General features: G+C 40.3%; 1 protein-coding gene across 7 annotated transcripts in view; it reads left to right on the forward strand.

The window, feature by feature from the left end:
• Nucleotides 1–16035, forward strand: part of ATP11C (ATPase phospholipid transporting 11C (ATP11C blood group)) — a 168951-nt gene that overhangs the window by 117645 nt on the left and 35271 nt on the right. For all 7 annotated transcript variants that reach the window (XM_027092390.1, XM_027092394.1, XM_027092391.1 and 4 more), the window contains 4 exons: nt 3367–3541; nt 8635–8737; nt 10221–10366; nt 15141–15200. In XM_027092390.1, the coding sequence (XP_026948191.1) occupies nt 3367–3541; nt 8635–8737; nt 10221–10366; nt 15141–15200 (484 nt within the window). The remainder of the gene's footprint in view (nt 1–3366; nt 3542–8634; nt 8738–10220; nt 10367–15140; nt 15201–16035) is intronic.

A 16035-nucleotide genomic window follows, 5' to 3' on the forward strand; every position in this document is an offset into this window, starting at 1 on the left:
GGCCTAGCTTTGTCTAAACCCATTACTGGAATTTACCTTGGCCGTAAGCAAATCAGTTTCCTCTTCTGGAATGCCACAGGATGTGTCTGCAGTAAATCCAAAGACCCGTAGATAATATTATTTCACATTTCTTAAGTGCCCTCTTTGTTCCAGGAACAACATTAAGCACTTTAAATTATTCTCATTTAATCTTCACAGCAACCCAGTAACACAATCTTATTTTCTTCTTGTTAGAAATAGGGAAACTAAGGCTCAGAGAGATGAAGTGATTTATTCGAGATAACACAGCTAATAAGGTGTAGAGCAAGTCTACCCAATTCCAGAGCCCATGCTTTTAACAACTATGCTCTATCTGTGTCCTCATCACTAGTGTTTAAACAGACTTTAAAAATGAATAGCCCACATTCATGAGGCTATGGCCAATTTTAAAACAGCTGTTGTTCTTCTGTTACTTGGACATCAGTGAGAGTAAACAGGTTTTTATTAATTGCCTATGATAAATGTTTCCTTCCTTTAACCAAATGGTACTTATAAAGGCAGTCCAGATTACATGTGTTTTACTTGCATTTATCTTAGTCTGCTCGGGCTACCATAACGAAATACAAGAGACCAGGTGGCTTAAACAATAGAAACTTATTTCTCACATTTCTGGAGACCAGAAGTATGGGATCAGGGTGCCAACATGGCCGAGTTCTGGTGAGGTCCCCCTTCCTGGCTTGCAGAATGCTGCCCTCTTGCTGTGTCCTTACTTGGCAGAGAGAGAGGAAGCTCTGGTGTCTCTTCCTCTTTTTATAAGGATATTAATCCCATCATCCCATCATAAGGGCCCCACTCTCATGACTTCATCTAAACTTATCTCCCAAAGGCCCCATTTCCAAATATCATCACATTGAGGGTTAGGGCTTCAACATGGGACTTCAGGGGGGACACAATTCAGTCCATAGCACCATTTGGGAGCCCTTGGGCACTTTTGTAAAAGCCAGGGCTTATAGAAAACTGAACTCACCATCTCAACATTCCCTCTTCCTGACTCATCTGGAGTTGGGTACACTCCTTCCCCAAGTTACACAAGCATCAGACACAGGATCCCTTTTGCCAGCTTCTGCTCCTTTGTCCCTTCCACTTCAAATCAGCCACCAAGCCTTACCCATGTCCCCACTCTCTCCACTGGCGCTCCCCATCAGATTCCTAGTAACTCGTGCCTCAGAGCACGTAAGCCCCTCTGCCAGATGAGTGGTCCTTAGGTATAAAGTACTGCCCATGTCACAGCCCTGCTCAGAAACCTTTAGTGGATCTCTATTACCCACAGAATCAGGTCGTACCAAAGGCCCCAGGTGACCTTTTCAGTTTATTTTCTTAGTGCACCACACATACATTCCCTCTTTTCTTCACCTCTTTCTGTCCTGTCTTTTAAGTTCCATTTCAGATATCATACCTCACAAAGAAACCATTGTTCTTTCCTGGTGTGTATTTATTGTCCCAATCACTGGATATTAACCTTTTTAAAAACATTTTTACTTTATATTGGAGTATAGTTGATTAACAATGTTGTGTTAGTTTCAGGTGTACAACAAAGTGATTCAGTTATACATATACATGTATCCATTCTTTTCACATATTAACCATTTAGTATCATGTTTGGTTGGGTATATTCTCTCATGTGTGCTTCTGTTACCCCAAGGAGATTTTCTATTCTCCAAAGAAAGATTAGTTAATAATCCTTTCCATTCTTCTATATGGCCTAGTTAGAGACCAAATATTACTTGATTGATTATTGAGCTACTGTTTTCTGCTCATTGTCAGCTCTGTGAATAGGGGAGCAAAGGAGAATGCATGATTGATATCTCTAATTAGTGAATAAAACATGCTCATAATATCATGAAGCAGAATATGAAAGGAAGGAAGGAAGAGGCATATTAGGCTCTCACTATTCATAGTCCATAGAACAGCAGCTCCATTATCACCAGAAACTTGTTAGAAATGCAAAATCTCATATCCCACCCCAAAACTACTGAATCAGAATGTGTACTTTAACAAGATTCCCAGGAATTTTAACAAGATTCCTTTAAACATTAAGCTTTGAGGAGCATAAAATCAGACAAATGAATCTATTGTATAACGATGAGATCCTGCTATGTTTAATACATCTACTGCAGCGGTTCTCAAATGGCACCCAAGATTTCCTGAGCAGAAATTGATTAATCGGTGTTTTTTTTGTTAATTGCAAAAAAAAAAAATTAAAATGTTAATTGGTAGAATTTTCTCAATTGTAAGTTTTCCCCCATATGTTTTTCTTAAATACTTGGCACCTGTTATATATATATACTTTTTTTAATAAATTTATTTATATTTTATTTTTGGCTGCGTTGGGTCTTTGTTGCTGCTCGCAGGCTTTCTCTAGTTGTGAACGGGGCTACTCTTGGTTGCGGTGTGCGGGCTTCTCATTGCGGTGGCTCCTCTTGTTGCAGAGCAGGGCTCTAGGCGTGCGGGCTCAGTAGTTGCAGCACACGGGCTTAGTTGCTCCACGGCATGTGGAATCTTCCCGGACCAGGGCTTGAACCCGTGTCCCCTGCATTGGCAGGCGGATTCCTAACCACTGAGCCACCAGGGAAGTCCAGCACCTGTTATATTTGTCTTTCCTGGCAACTAATACTACTTCATCCTGGCTATACAGGAGAATCACCTATGGAGTCTTTTAAAACATGCCTATATGTAACCAAGCCCTGCCCAAGATACCCTGATTTAATTTGTCTGTGGGTAAACCTAAGACATGGGCTTTTTTTCAAGCTGCCCAGATGACTCTCATGGGAAGGCTATGGTTGAAAACCACTAGTCTAGTATAAAATGATACTTATTTAAGGAACATATATCATTATTGTATGCTATTCTTTAATGAACACTATGTCTTTTTAGTAGTCCATCATATTTGAGAAGCCAGGTCTATGGATAGGTTTTGTCATTCGGGCAAAGATATTAAGAATATCTTCTGTGATTTGTATACCCCAAAGCCATTTTGTCTTTTCCCTGCATTGTTAAGCAGTTTTCAGATTGACTGATGATTTGTCTTCATATCAGAGTTTGATGGAACTGTAATTTCCAAAATTCACCTTGAGTTTCTTATATGGAGACTGGCTGCTAGAAGTCCATTATTTTTATATTTAGAACTTAGTGCCATCTATATGGGCAGCTTGAGTCTCAAAGATGTGATAGAAAGTCTCTGTTGTGTCATTAATAGGGTCGGTTGCTTCTTTAGAATTTACACGTCCAGGAACCAGATTGATGATAACCCTCCTCTGAGTGGTTTTTTAAAGTTCCTAAATAGCAATGTATAGTAGCTTCAAATATAGCATTGTTTTTCTTTTTCAGAGCATGGACAGAACATCAGGAATATGGATTAATCATTGATGGCTCCACGTTGTCTCTCATATTAAATTCTAGTCAAGACTCTGGTTCTAACAATTACAAAAGCATTTTCCTACAAATTTGTATGAAGTGCACTGCAGTGCTCTGCTGTCGGATGGCACCGTTACAGAAAGCCCAGGTAACTGAATGTTAGTTAATGTTCCATTCTGGGTACTTCTGTACGCATATGTGCAAATGTTCACTTTTAATTTTCTTCAAAGAGCCCTGAGTACCTTATTATATTTTCCCTGGATTCTTCCTCTACGTGGTCCAACTCAGAAGTCTTCCCACCGATTTGAATTAAACCTGTGCTTCACCTTTTTGTCTCCTCAAGCTGGCTGTCTAATTCCTCACCTTGCAGACTTCTCTAATGAGTGCTTGGTGCCTGCTGCCTTCATCCCACTGCTCCTGGCTCCACTCTTCCATTAGCCCCATGCATTCTTTCTTCTCACCTTATTCTGCTGCATCTCCTGGAGGAGAGCAGTGACCTCCTTGCTGAACCCGTTGTGTTGTCTTTCGTTTTCTCCTCATTTCTCCACTGCAGTTGACACTGCCAATTATGTCCTCCTTTAAACTCTCCTCCCTTGGTTTCTGTGATGGTCCATGATCCTTTTTTTTTTTTCCCTTCTTGGCAACCTAGTGTCTTTCTATTTTGTTTCATCCTGTGTCTTCTCCCTAATTGTCAGTTTTTTGGGGGGGGCTATGTCTTCCCTCGGCTCTTCACTTACATCCTATCTCTCTGGATAAGCACATCCATTTCTATGACTTCCATTGATGATATATCTCTCGTCCTGACTTTTCCTTTTTGTTAAGTCTCATATTTCTAGCTGCCTGCTAGACGGCTCTATATGGATTCCCCACTGTAACATTAAATTCTAGTATCCAAGACAGATATTATAATTTTCTCCTTCAGGCCAGTTTGTTTTATCCCTTATCTTTATTATTCCTGTTACCAGTGACATTTTTCTTTGGCTCCCTAAGTCTCCAAACTGCCTTTGATCCTTTTCTTCTCACTCACTCCATATATAGTCACCATGTCCTACTGATCCTACCTTTTGTCATAGCTCTCATTGTGGTGCCACCTTGTTAAACCTTTTATCTCCATCTTAGTGCAAGCAAGACCTTAGGACTTTACACACAGGCTATTTGATTTAATCTTCTCATTAGTCTCCTTGCTTTCACCCTTCCCCATTCCATCTCTTCCCCATACTCCCAAATTAATCTTGTTAAAACAGTACTTCCCCCATCATATATTCTCTCTCAGAACCTTTCAGTAGTTTCCTAGTCCCTTAGGATGAAGGGCAGATGACTCAATATGGTACTCGGGGCCACCCCTGTCGACCCTTTCAATGTGTCCGTACATATTTTGTGTCCACCACCACTCTCACGTCCAGCGAGAATCATCCACTCCTGTTGGTTGTTCCCCCTTTGTGTCCCTTCCACGTGCCATGCTCACACCAACTTCTAAAGCTTCCCTCATATAATTTCCTCATCTGGAATTCCCTCTGAATTCCTCTTGGCCTAACAAAAGTTTTACTCCTAATAAAACCCAATGCAGGGGCAATCTCGGGTGTCTTGTCTTTTCCAGCTCCTCTTGCTCGCATTGATCTACTTCACCTTGCTTCCTTGTACTCACTGAGTCTCGGGAACCTTAGAATCTCAGGTACACACCTTTTCACTTCTGCGTACACTGTATTCTTTTATATGTGTTGGTCTTGCTTCTTCCCGTTCCTCAGCTGCTTGCTCTAGACCTAGCGGATGGCGCTGTGTCTTTGCCTTCTCCTTCACACACCCTGCCCCCTACCTCGCACATGCATGCACGCATGTGCAAGCACACAGCCCCTCCTAATTTAGGGCATTGTCTGCCTTCTTCTCACTTTCAATTTCCATCACAATCAGGTGCTCTTCTTTTCGTCAACCATAAGAGCCTTGGTTAGCCCCAGCTGGGGAAGTAGATCCTATCAGAACAGTATACATAGAAATCTGTCCCTTTAGTCAAAGGCAATACCTCTTTCCCTTTTTTTTCCTCCTATATTCATTGTCTGCTGCTCAAATTGCTCACCTGGGTTCTAACTTCTCCACTGCCCAGGACGGTATCTGAATTCCTAACACTGTGCTGCTTCTCTCACCCAGACTATGGAGCCCCCTGTGGTTCAGTCCTTAGTCTGTTTTATTTCCCTCACTATCATCACCTCTTCCAGGATATCACCTACTCATCTGTCATGGCCACATAGGTGATTTTCATTTTTATATATTTATTTGATTGATTGATTGATTTTTGGGGGGCTGCATTGGGTCTTAGTTGCTGCACACGGGATCTTCGTTGAGGCATGCAGGATCTTTCCTTGCGGCGTGCGGGTTTTCTCTCTCTTGTTGAGGCGTGCGAGCTCAGTAATTGTGGCGTGCGGGCTTAATTGCCCCGCGGCATATGGGATCTTAGTTCCCTGACCAGGGATCAAACCCACGTCCCCTGCATTGGAAGGCGGATTCTTTACCACTGGACCACCAGGGAAGTCCCCACATAGGTGATTTTCAAGTCACTTCTCCAATCCCAATCTTTGGAGTTCTACTTTACTTCTCCAGTTGCTTACTGAGCACATGTTCTTGGGTGTGTCATTGTCACCTCAGCTCAGCCTTCTCTAGAGCCCAAATTGTCATTTTCCTTGTCTTTTTTTTTTTTGGCCCTGTTGGGTCTCCATTGCTGCACGCGGGCTTCTCATTGCGGTGGCTTCTCTTGTTGCGGAGCACAGGCTCTAGGTCCACGGGCTCAGTAGTTGTGGCTTGTGGGCTCTGGAGCACAGGCTCAGTAGCTGTGTAGCACGGGCTTAGCTGCTTCACAGCATGTGGGATCTTCCCAGACCAGGGCTCGAACCCTTGTACCCTGCATTGGCAGGCAGATTCTTAACCACTGCGCCACCAGGGAAGTCCCTTTACATCTATTACTGAGCTCACTATACTTCTAGGTCTTTAGATTCAAAACCTTGACGTCCCCCATGCTTTACCCTTCCGTGTGGTCTCAGTCACCAAATTGTGTCCATTTTCTAGTACACTGTCTTTTCCATGTCTTTCTTTCCATTACTTTCCAGGTCCAGGACTTAAACAGCTCATTGAACTCCATGTGGACTAACTTCTCTCTTTGCCTGCAGTCTGGCCTTTTCTTCCCATTTCTCCTGCACCCTGTTGCCACTTTCATAATATTGCTCCCTGTTGATGTGGCCCCATATATACCTATCCATGTCCCCTGTACAAAAACTCATTGGTCTGGTCAAACCAGATCTGTTTTCTAAGCATATACTGTACTTAACTGGCTGTGTGCCTTAGAACATGCTATGCTCTTCCCTTTCCGTGGGATACTGCTCCAACCCCCTTTTCCCCATCCATGCACATCTTACCAGTCTTTTATGATTTAGATCAAACCACCCTTCCTTCTATAAAATCATTTCTGATCATTCTGGCATGTAGTGTCCTCTCCCTTCTCTGACATCACGGGCCTTCTTATGTGGACAACTTAGATGACAGTGTTATATATTCCCTTGCATAGGTATTGTGTATTGTTATCTTGTATCGTTAATCTGATTATCTGATATTATTGTATCCATTCCCCATTATATGCTTCTTGAGGTATGAAACCAAGTGGTATATCCTTTCTGGATATTTGCACTTTGCTTTTGCACATTGTATTGCATGTAGTTATAGTTGATCAATAAATAGTTTTTGGTAAATTGATTTCTTTTTTGTGAAGCTATCTAGAGATTGAAGAGAAGTTCTTAATCCAGGTGACCTGGGACTCAGTAAAAAAAAACTCCCATGTTTATCTACCTAGATCTTTCATGGTTTTATGGTCCATGACAATATATCCTTTTATCTTTCCACAAGGACAAGCTTTCATCTTTTTAAATCTATGTTTTCATGCAGAAGCTGTCACCCTTGATAATTTTATTGCCTTCCCTGGCTGCATTTTTCTTCCTTGTAGTTTAAATCATTACTGCATACAGTATAACAAGTGCAATTAGTTTAACCAGTATTGTAGCCCATTAAACACAAGTTTACTTTTGTGGATGACTCACTTACAGATTATTTCTGACACTCTTATAAAGTTTTTAAAAAGAACCAAGTTGAGGTGAAGGATTGGGAGAAAGCCGGCATTTCATAGTAACATCATTTTTGTGTCAAATGGATTGGATGTAGGGGTTTTGGGTTATGTTGTTTTATACAACTAAAACCTGACTGAATTTTGTTTAAAGAAAAGACTGCAGGATGGTTTTGCCTCGTATAAATTTTTTTAATCAGTTATCTGAAAATGGATTTTATTTATGTTACCTGGTGAAAGCCATTGTGGGTACAAAATTTTTGCAAGGCATTATTTAACTACTGAATTACATAAGCTTTTTAAAAGCTGCTAGATTCCAAGGGGTTTTGAGGGTTGACACATAAAGCAGTCATTATCTAAAACATACGGTGGGAGGACAGCGGCTTACCCAATACTCTTCCCACAAGTAACTCTGCCAGGAGAACATTTCTTTTATTCAATACTTACCATGAACACAGCATTGAGCTGCACTGTGCCATCGACACATCTTTAAGAGACACTCAGGGAATAATGACAGCCTTTATACACATATCTCGGGCATCTTTATGCAAAGCTCATCACCTTTAAGGCGCCCCCTTTTGAAATGCAGCTACCTGTATGAGAGATCATATCATATCATATTGGGCACTGGGTGATTTAGTAAAGTTTAGTCGGCAGCTAGATGGAAATAAGGGTTGGCATGCACCGAGGGGAGGTGGGAGTGTCAGCAGGGAGGAGAGAGGGAGCGGTAACCAAAAACATTGTCCTCTCACTGCCCACTTTTGTCCTGGTAGCCCCATGCATGTCTCCCCAAATAGGCTCTCTGGTCTCCACTTTCTCTCATTCAATACGTGATCTGAAAGGACACAGGAAGCAATGACAAAAGAGGGAAGCGTGCTGACCTCTAATATAGGTATGAGGCATGGTTTTTGACAGTTCATACATTTGCAAAACCAGAAACAAGTGGGCGCCGGTATTACATTTTGAAAAGCTGTGTTCTTCTGCCCCTGAGAATTCAAGACTGGTTGTACTTATATGCACAAGCTACCTTTCTGTTTGAAGGCCTCCATTTACAAGTGTGAATGAGGCAAATACCCACAATGTAGTACAATCTCACATTCTGCTTTGACCTTTTCTATACCTCTTTTGTATTTAATGTTTAGATTGTGAGAATGGTGAAGAATTTAAAAGGCAGCCCAATAACACTGTCGATAGGTGATGGTGCCAATGATGTTAGTATGATCTTGGAATCCCATGTGGGCATAGGTAAGAAACATCTAATGAGATGGCAGCTGTAAGGTATCAGTATTGCTTTTAGGTAGAGTGGTCTTATTATTCTAGAGATTGTTTTGGTTGCTCATCTTGAATCCGAATTTGGGAATGATCATTGTTTATCAAAAGAAGGTCCTCATCGGATCGTGGAATATGTCCATGCCAAAGTCCTACCCATGGTGGGAATGCAGCAATACAAAGTTGGAGGATATTATTATATTAGCCGAGTAAAGTGGATTTCCCAAACCTACTAGCCATGCAGTTGATCATTTAGTTCTCACTTTTGGCAGCATGCATGGAATTTTATTGATTTTTCGCCCCTGGCCAGATCGCCTGCTTATGTTGCTGCACTATATCTTTTGAGATCTGTAACTGTTTGGGACTGAGAGACGATAATTGGCTGGCTGATTCTCCACACGGCAATATCTCTGCATGGCGGTTTGGGCTGTAGTGGTGAATTTACATGTCGGCATGCAACAACAGCTTCTCTAAAACCTGCACCCTTTCTTCCCCTGTCAGGCTGCTGGGAGGCAATCCTAACACCCCAGCAAGTGGTTTTTTGGTGGGCGAGAAATAATGGAAATAGTATCTTGGGGATTATTGTACCACAGTTTGGATTCCCAAATTCTTTCCATTTGCAAGTAACCCTACTTAGTGTGGAACTCTAGTTCAACTCATTGGTTATTGACTGTGGAAATGGCCTAAAGCTGCTTGAGCTCATGGAGTACTAGGACTGCTACTCAGCCTTGCAGGACATTTGGTCTTGTCTAAAACGTCCATAGCACATTTGGTCCATGCAGAAGGTCCTTGAAATTTGGTCCTGTCCAAAACCATTTGGCATGGACCAAACATGCTCGTGGACATTTTGGACCGGACCAGATTTCAAAGACCTTTTGGCATGGACCAGCTGTCTTATAGTCCAAATGTCTTGACGTTTTGGACAGGACCAAATTTCAAGGATCTTTGGTGTGAACCAACTGCCTTATGAACATTTTGGACCGGAGCAAGTGTTTGCCAACCACTACTCAGTATCATTCAATATAAGGACTTAACCATCTCATTATAACTCTTCAGTTTTGAGCTCTTAGACCATAATCCCCAGGTCTCTGAGTTGCTTTAGTATGGCATCTAGTCTGGTGCCATGCATGATTAATCACTTACTAAATAAGTACCTTTAAAATAATTTTCAGATTTAACTATTTCCTCAGGATAATTTTTGCCTTACAACGATTAAAATAATGATTCTATTAATTATTTTATGTTTTGTTATAAATAGGTAATTGTCAATTAAACATAATTTTACTTTTTATTAGTAAGTCTCACTGTCACTGTTGAAAGCACTTTTTGCTTAAGAAAGCAAATCTAAACTATTCAACTGAACTATACATGTAAGCAAGTAAAAAATACGAAAGTAACAAGTCAGGTGGTTACTTACTCTATAAAAATACTCACCCTATAGAGATTTTTCTTTTTTTAGGTATCAAAGGCAAAGAAGGTCGCCAAGCAGCCAGAAATAGTGATTATTCTGTCCCAAAGTTTAAACATTTAAAGAAACTGCTGTTGGCTCACGGACACCTATATTATGTGAGAATAGCACACCTTGTACAGTATTTCTTCTATAAGGTATGTGATGAAATACTTGTGATTTAACTTATGACTATTTAACCCAGCATTGGCTCAGCTTGGTTGTAGGTATCTTTTCCTTCTTTTTTCATGTTTCTTTTACTGTCTTAGTACTGAAATTTGTGGTCAGCAAAACAGAGGCAGTCTATTTAACGAATCAGAAACCAGAAATTCCTTTTAATGCAAGAGATTTGAGATGAAAATTTTTAAGTCAACTTTCTTAAAGTATAGTTTAAATACAGTACAATGTACCCATTAAATGTTTACAGTTCAATTTTGACAAATGTATGCATCCATGTGGCTACCACCTGAACCAAATATAGACGATTTCTATCACCCCAGAAAGTTTACTTGTGCTCCTTTCCAGTCTTCTCCACCCCTGCACCAAACAACGACTAATCTGATTTACATTACTCTGTGATATACAGTAACGTATATGGCGTATAGCACATAAATTTAGATATAATTTATGCAACATACGCATTAGGTTTGCCTGTTTTAGACATGTACCAGAACTTGATCTCCTGTCCTATGTTCTATTCTATATAGTTTTTAAAAGTTTTTTTCACTTTTTGTTTTGAGATAATTTCATACTTTTTAAAAGTTGCAAAATTAGTGAAATCTCATATACTCTTTGCCCAGCTTTGCCAACTGTTAACACCTTAGATAACACACAACATAGTTACCAAGATCAGTAAATTGATGTTAATTGGCACATTATTAACTAGTCTATATACTGTACTGGAATTTTGCTAATGGTCCCACAGATTTTCTTTTTGTGGTCCATTTCAGGCTCATGCTTGATTTAAGGATCATGATCTCCTTAGTCTTCTTTAACCTAGAATAGTTCCTGTCTTTTTTGTCCTAATGATCTTAACATGTTTGAAGAGTGCTGGCCAGTTAGTTTGTAGAATGTCCCTCAATTTGGGTTTGTCTAATGTTTGCCTATTATTAGACTCAGGTTTTGCATTTGGGCACAATTACCACAGAAGCGCTATTGCAACCTGCTGAATGCATCATATCCGGAGGCACATGTTGTCAATATGTCTCATGATAATGTCAACTTTGATAAGCTGGTTCAGATGGTGTTCTGAGGGTCTCAAGACCCCTCATTTTTGCTCTGTGTAGTTTCACTTGAAAAGAGCATTCTCCTGCTAAACTAGATATTTTATTCTATGTTGAAATTCATTACTATCATTGTTCATTCTGTTACTCAAATTGTCACAGATTTGGCGCCTGTTTCCTTTCACCATGTCCCCATCATTTTTAAATTTTTATTTTATTGTGATAACCCTTAACGTGAGCTCTATGCACTTAACAGATTATTAAGTATATGGTACAGTATTGTTAAGTACAACAGATCTCTAGTACTTACTCGTCTTGCACAACTAAAACTGTATACCCATTGAGTAGCAACTCTCCGTTCCTCTCTCCTCACCCCTTCCCCCTCCCCCGGCCCTAACCTTTTTTGAAGTCTTGTTTATTTTCTGGTACCACATGACGTTCTAGGCTCCTCTTGTATTTTTCTTGCAATTCAATGGCAAGATGCATTCAGACTTTTCTGCAAGGATCACTTATTCCTTTCCATTATTCGCAAATGGTATTTAGAAATCAAGATCTGGGTGCTAGTCGTGCTCATCGCTACTGAGCTGAAGTTGTTGGGCTGAAATTAAAGGTATCTGTATAAACTCAATAGTTGAACTCAGTTTATACAGATACCTTTGATTAAATCCGGCAGCACAAGGTTCATTGTAACCTTTCCCTTTTCCATTTAGTAACTCCTTTCTTCAGTGGGGAGAAACCTGGTTCTCATCCTCATAGTGTTTATTTATTTGCTAAGTCCTCAAGTACACTTAAAGTAGTTCCAGAATTGCTACTCATACTCCTGTGAGAAACAAATCTAACTTGAGAAATATATTTGTGAGCACTTGTTTTTGTCTTTAGTCTTAGAGAATGTAGTCAAAACACTGTTTCCAAAGTTACTTTTTTTTTCCTTTTCCACCATTTCAGTGTGGTTATGTTATTTATATAGTTAAGGTTTGTGGGGCCTTGGACTCAGTAACTTAACAGCGCCACGTGGGGATGGATGGTTATTCTCTCTTACCTCCCCTTAGTAGGAGAGCCTGTGAAGATTTGCCATACAGATCTGCCTAGCAATCTGATCCTATTCCAGAAGCTTGGTTTCCCTCTTTAAGATTTTGGCCTGCAATTCAAGCAACTGCCACCAGATGGAAGGAATACTCTGTTAAGAAGAACAAAACAAGCATTAAAATAGCTAATATTTACCAGTGGTCAGTAATTTACATATCCTGGTTCCCAATTTAGGGGATTATTTATGTAGATGCCCTCTGTCTTCATTAGGATCTCTATGCCCATTATCATCTTAGTTACTGACTTAGCAATATTCCTTTTTAAGTGCTGTCTTTTGTCCCAAGATGATTTCTGATACCTTTGACCGTCTTTGGCTGCCTTCCTCTTATCTTGCCATTGCATCTTCAAATTGTTGCCCGCCCCTGGAGTACTGCAGTGACAGGTCTTCCTGCTTTCTATTTCTCCATTCGCTCCTCCTTGCATAATTCAGCCAGGTTAATGTTTAGAAAATACCACTTTTCAACTTGTCCTCCAGAAACTCCACTCTCCATTGTCTTAAGAGTTAGTCTGGCTTTTAAGGCACTCCACAGTCTGACCCTGCCCTACCTTATATGTTTAAAATACATATGGCCTTACCTTGGTTCCTGCTATCACCGTATCCTATTCATCTGTAACACCTAGTTCAAAGTCTAACTTCTTTATTCATTCAATCAACAAATATGTTTGAATGTGTTACCATGTGCCAAGCATCGTTTCAGGCGCTTGAGAATTCATAATAGAGTAAGACAGGCAAAGTCCCTGTTTTCATGGAACTGTTATTCTAATGGGAGGGTCAGACCTCCCCTTCCCACAAAACACCCCCATAATCCACACCAAGCACTGCCTCTTCCAACCTCAGAACACTTCTTTTATGTACATAAATTATGACTCTAGAAAGGCTACAGACAGTATTTTGCATTCTGCCAGAACTGTTACATACGAATGAGTGTTGCCCTTCCAGGTACTAACCTTGGGAGCTCCGATACTCTGGTGCTGTAGGACTTATTCAAAATACATGTAGCAGTTTTCTGTAGAAATGTCCTCCAGAGCCTGCAGTATATATTTACCTAAATATCCTCAGCTGCGGCAGTTGTTCATGCTTTAAGGATCCATTGGATTTTTAAAACGGCCTCAAGTCTCCCAGCCTGGTAAATTAGCCAAGTGAGAATGTGTGAGAGAAGGAAAGAGACTGGTTTTTTGACATGGCTCAAAAATGGGCTATTGGGCGTGAGCCATGGCCGCTGAGCCTGTGCGTCTGGAGCCTGTGCTCCGCATCAGGAGAGGCCACAACAGTGAGAGGCTCGTGTACCGCAAAAAAAAAAAAAAAAAAAAGGGGGGGCTATTGGGGACTTCCCTGCTGGTGCAGTGGTTAAGAATATCTGCCTACAAGAGGGAAGAGATATCGGAACATACGTATATGTATAACTGATTCACTTTGTTATAAAGCAGAAACTAACACACCATTGTAAAGCAATTATACCCCAATAAAGATGTTAAAAAAAACAAAAAGAATATCTGCCTAGCAATGCAGGGGACATGGGTTCAAGCCCTGGTCCGGGAAGATCCCACATGTCGTGGAGCAGCTAAGTCCGTGCGCCGCAACTACTGAGCCTGCGCTCCAGAGCCCACAAGCCACAACTACTGAGCCCACGTGCCACAACTACTGAAGCCTGCGCACCCTAGAGCCCGTGCTCCACAACAAGAGAAGCCACTGCAATGAGAAGGCCGTGGACCGCAACAAAGAGTAGCCCCCGCTCACCGTATCTAGAGAAAGCCCGTGCGCAGCAATGAAGACCCAACGCAGCCAAAAATAAATAAATTTATTTATTTAAAAAAATATAGAGCTATTGAAGGTGCTGCCCTAAGAGAAATCCAGAGACACCATGAACAAGTGACAGCAGCGCTGAAATACAGTCACAGCCTATATTGAAGGACAGCACTCATTTGAAAATATTAGTTCTGGTGGTTTTGCCTGAAGATGTTAATTTTAGTATTTATCTTCTTACCTAGTAGCTTTTTCTGCCTTATGAATTCTTAGCTTGTATTTTTTTAGTATGTTTGTTTTTAGCGTTCTCCCAGTTAAATCCCTTAGAAGTAAGAAGTTTTGTTTTTTGTATCACCCACAGCGTCATCTTTACATATAGTAGGTGATCAATAATAACAGTTAATTGTTTGATGAGGCAGTAACAAAGGCAGTAAAGCATTAGTTGATACTTGTTCGTGTCAATATACACTATAATCTCCTGACTACTTATTGGCATTAACTGACTTTTAAATATAGACTTACAGCTTTATGTCAGTCTACTTTGTGATGATTTTGCAAACCCACTTGGCATTTAAGGTACAGTACCATTAAGTGTTCATATTATATGAGCTCATTTCTTCCCTACAAGAATAGCAAGAGGATCTCATAAAGTAAGTGAGGTCCTCTTCTGCCTTGGTAGGGCAAAAGTTGGTATTAATATGTATGTAATTATTTGTTTTGAATTGTTTCCTTACAACTCTGGAGTAGAAGTTTATTGCATTGTGACATTAGAAGGACTTAGGACTGCCTGTAGACTATCTGGAGTAGAGTTTCCTGTTTTACGTTAGAAAGTTGATCAAGTGAAAAGCATTAACCCTTTTCTTCATTTTTTTTTTCCAGAACCTTTGTTTCATTTTGCCACAATTTTTGTACCAGTTCTTCTGTGGATTCTCACAACAGGTTTGTTTCCCTAGGTATTTCTTGTAATGTAGTTTTTTTGTTTGTTTTTTGTTGTTGTTGTTTTTTGTTTAAATTTATTTTATTGAAGTATAGTTGATTTTCAAGGTTGTGTTAGTTTCTGGTGTAGAGCAAGGTGATTCAGCAATACATACATATAATAGTTTTCACAGAAATGTTAGGGTTTTTTTAAAATTATTTTTTATTGTATTTTATTTTAATTTATTTTTTATGTCAATCCCACTGTCCCAATTCATCCCACCACCACCACCACCACCCCCCACCACGACTTTCCCCCCTTGGTGTCCATACGTTAGTTCTCTGCATCTGTGTCTCTATTTCTGCCTTGCAAACTGGTCCATCCGTACCATTTCTCTAGATTCCACATATATGCATTAATATATGATATTTGTTTTTCTCTTTCTGACTTACTTCACTCTGTATGACAGCCTCTAGGTCCATCCACGTCTCTACAAATGACTCATTTCGTTCCTTTTTATGGCTAAGTAATACTCCATTGTATATACGTACCACATCTTCTTTATCCATTTGTCTGTCGATGGGCATTTACATTGCTTCCATGACCTGATTATTGTAAATAGAGCTGCAATGAACATTGGGGTGCATGTGTCTTTTTGAATTATGGTTTTCTCTGGGTATATGCCCAGTACTGGGATTGCTGGGTTGTATGGTAATTCTATTTTTAGTTTTTTAAGGAACCTCCATACTGTTCTCCATAGTGGCTGTATCAATTTACATTCCCACCAACAGTACAAGAGGGTTCTCTTTTCTCCACACCCTCTCTAGCATTTGTTGTTTGTAGGTTTTCTGATGATGC

The sequence above is a fragment of the Aethalodelphis obliquidens genome, unplaced genomic scaffold (genome assembly GCF_003676395.1).
Source record: "Aethalodelphis obliquidens isolate GAN/ISIS:26980383/991018 unplaced genomic scaffold, ASM367639v1 scaffold78, whole genome shotgun sequence".
Lineage (NCBI taxonomy): Eukaryota > Metazoa > Chordata > Mammalia > Artiodactyla > Delphinidae > Aethalodelphis > Aethalodelphis obliquidens.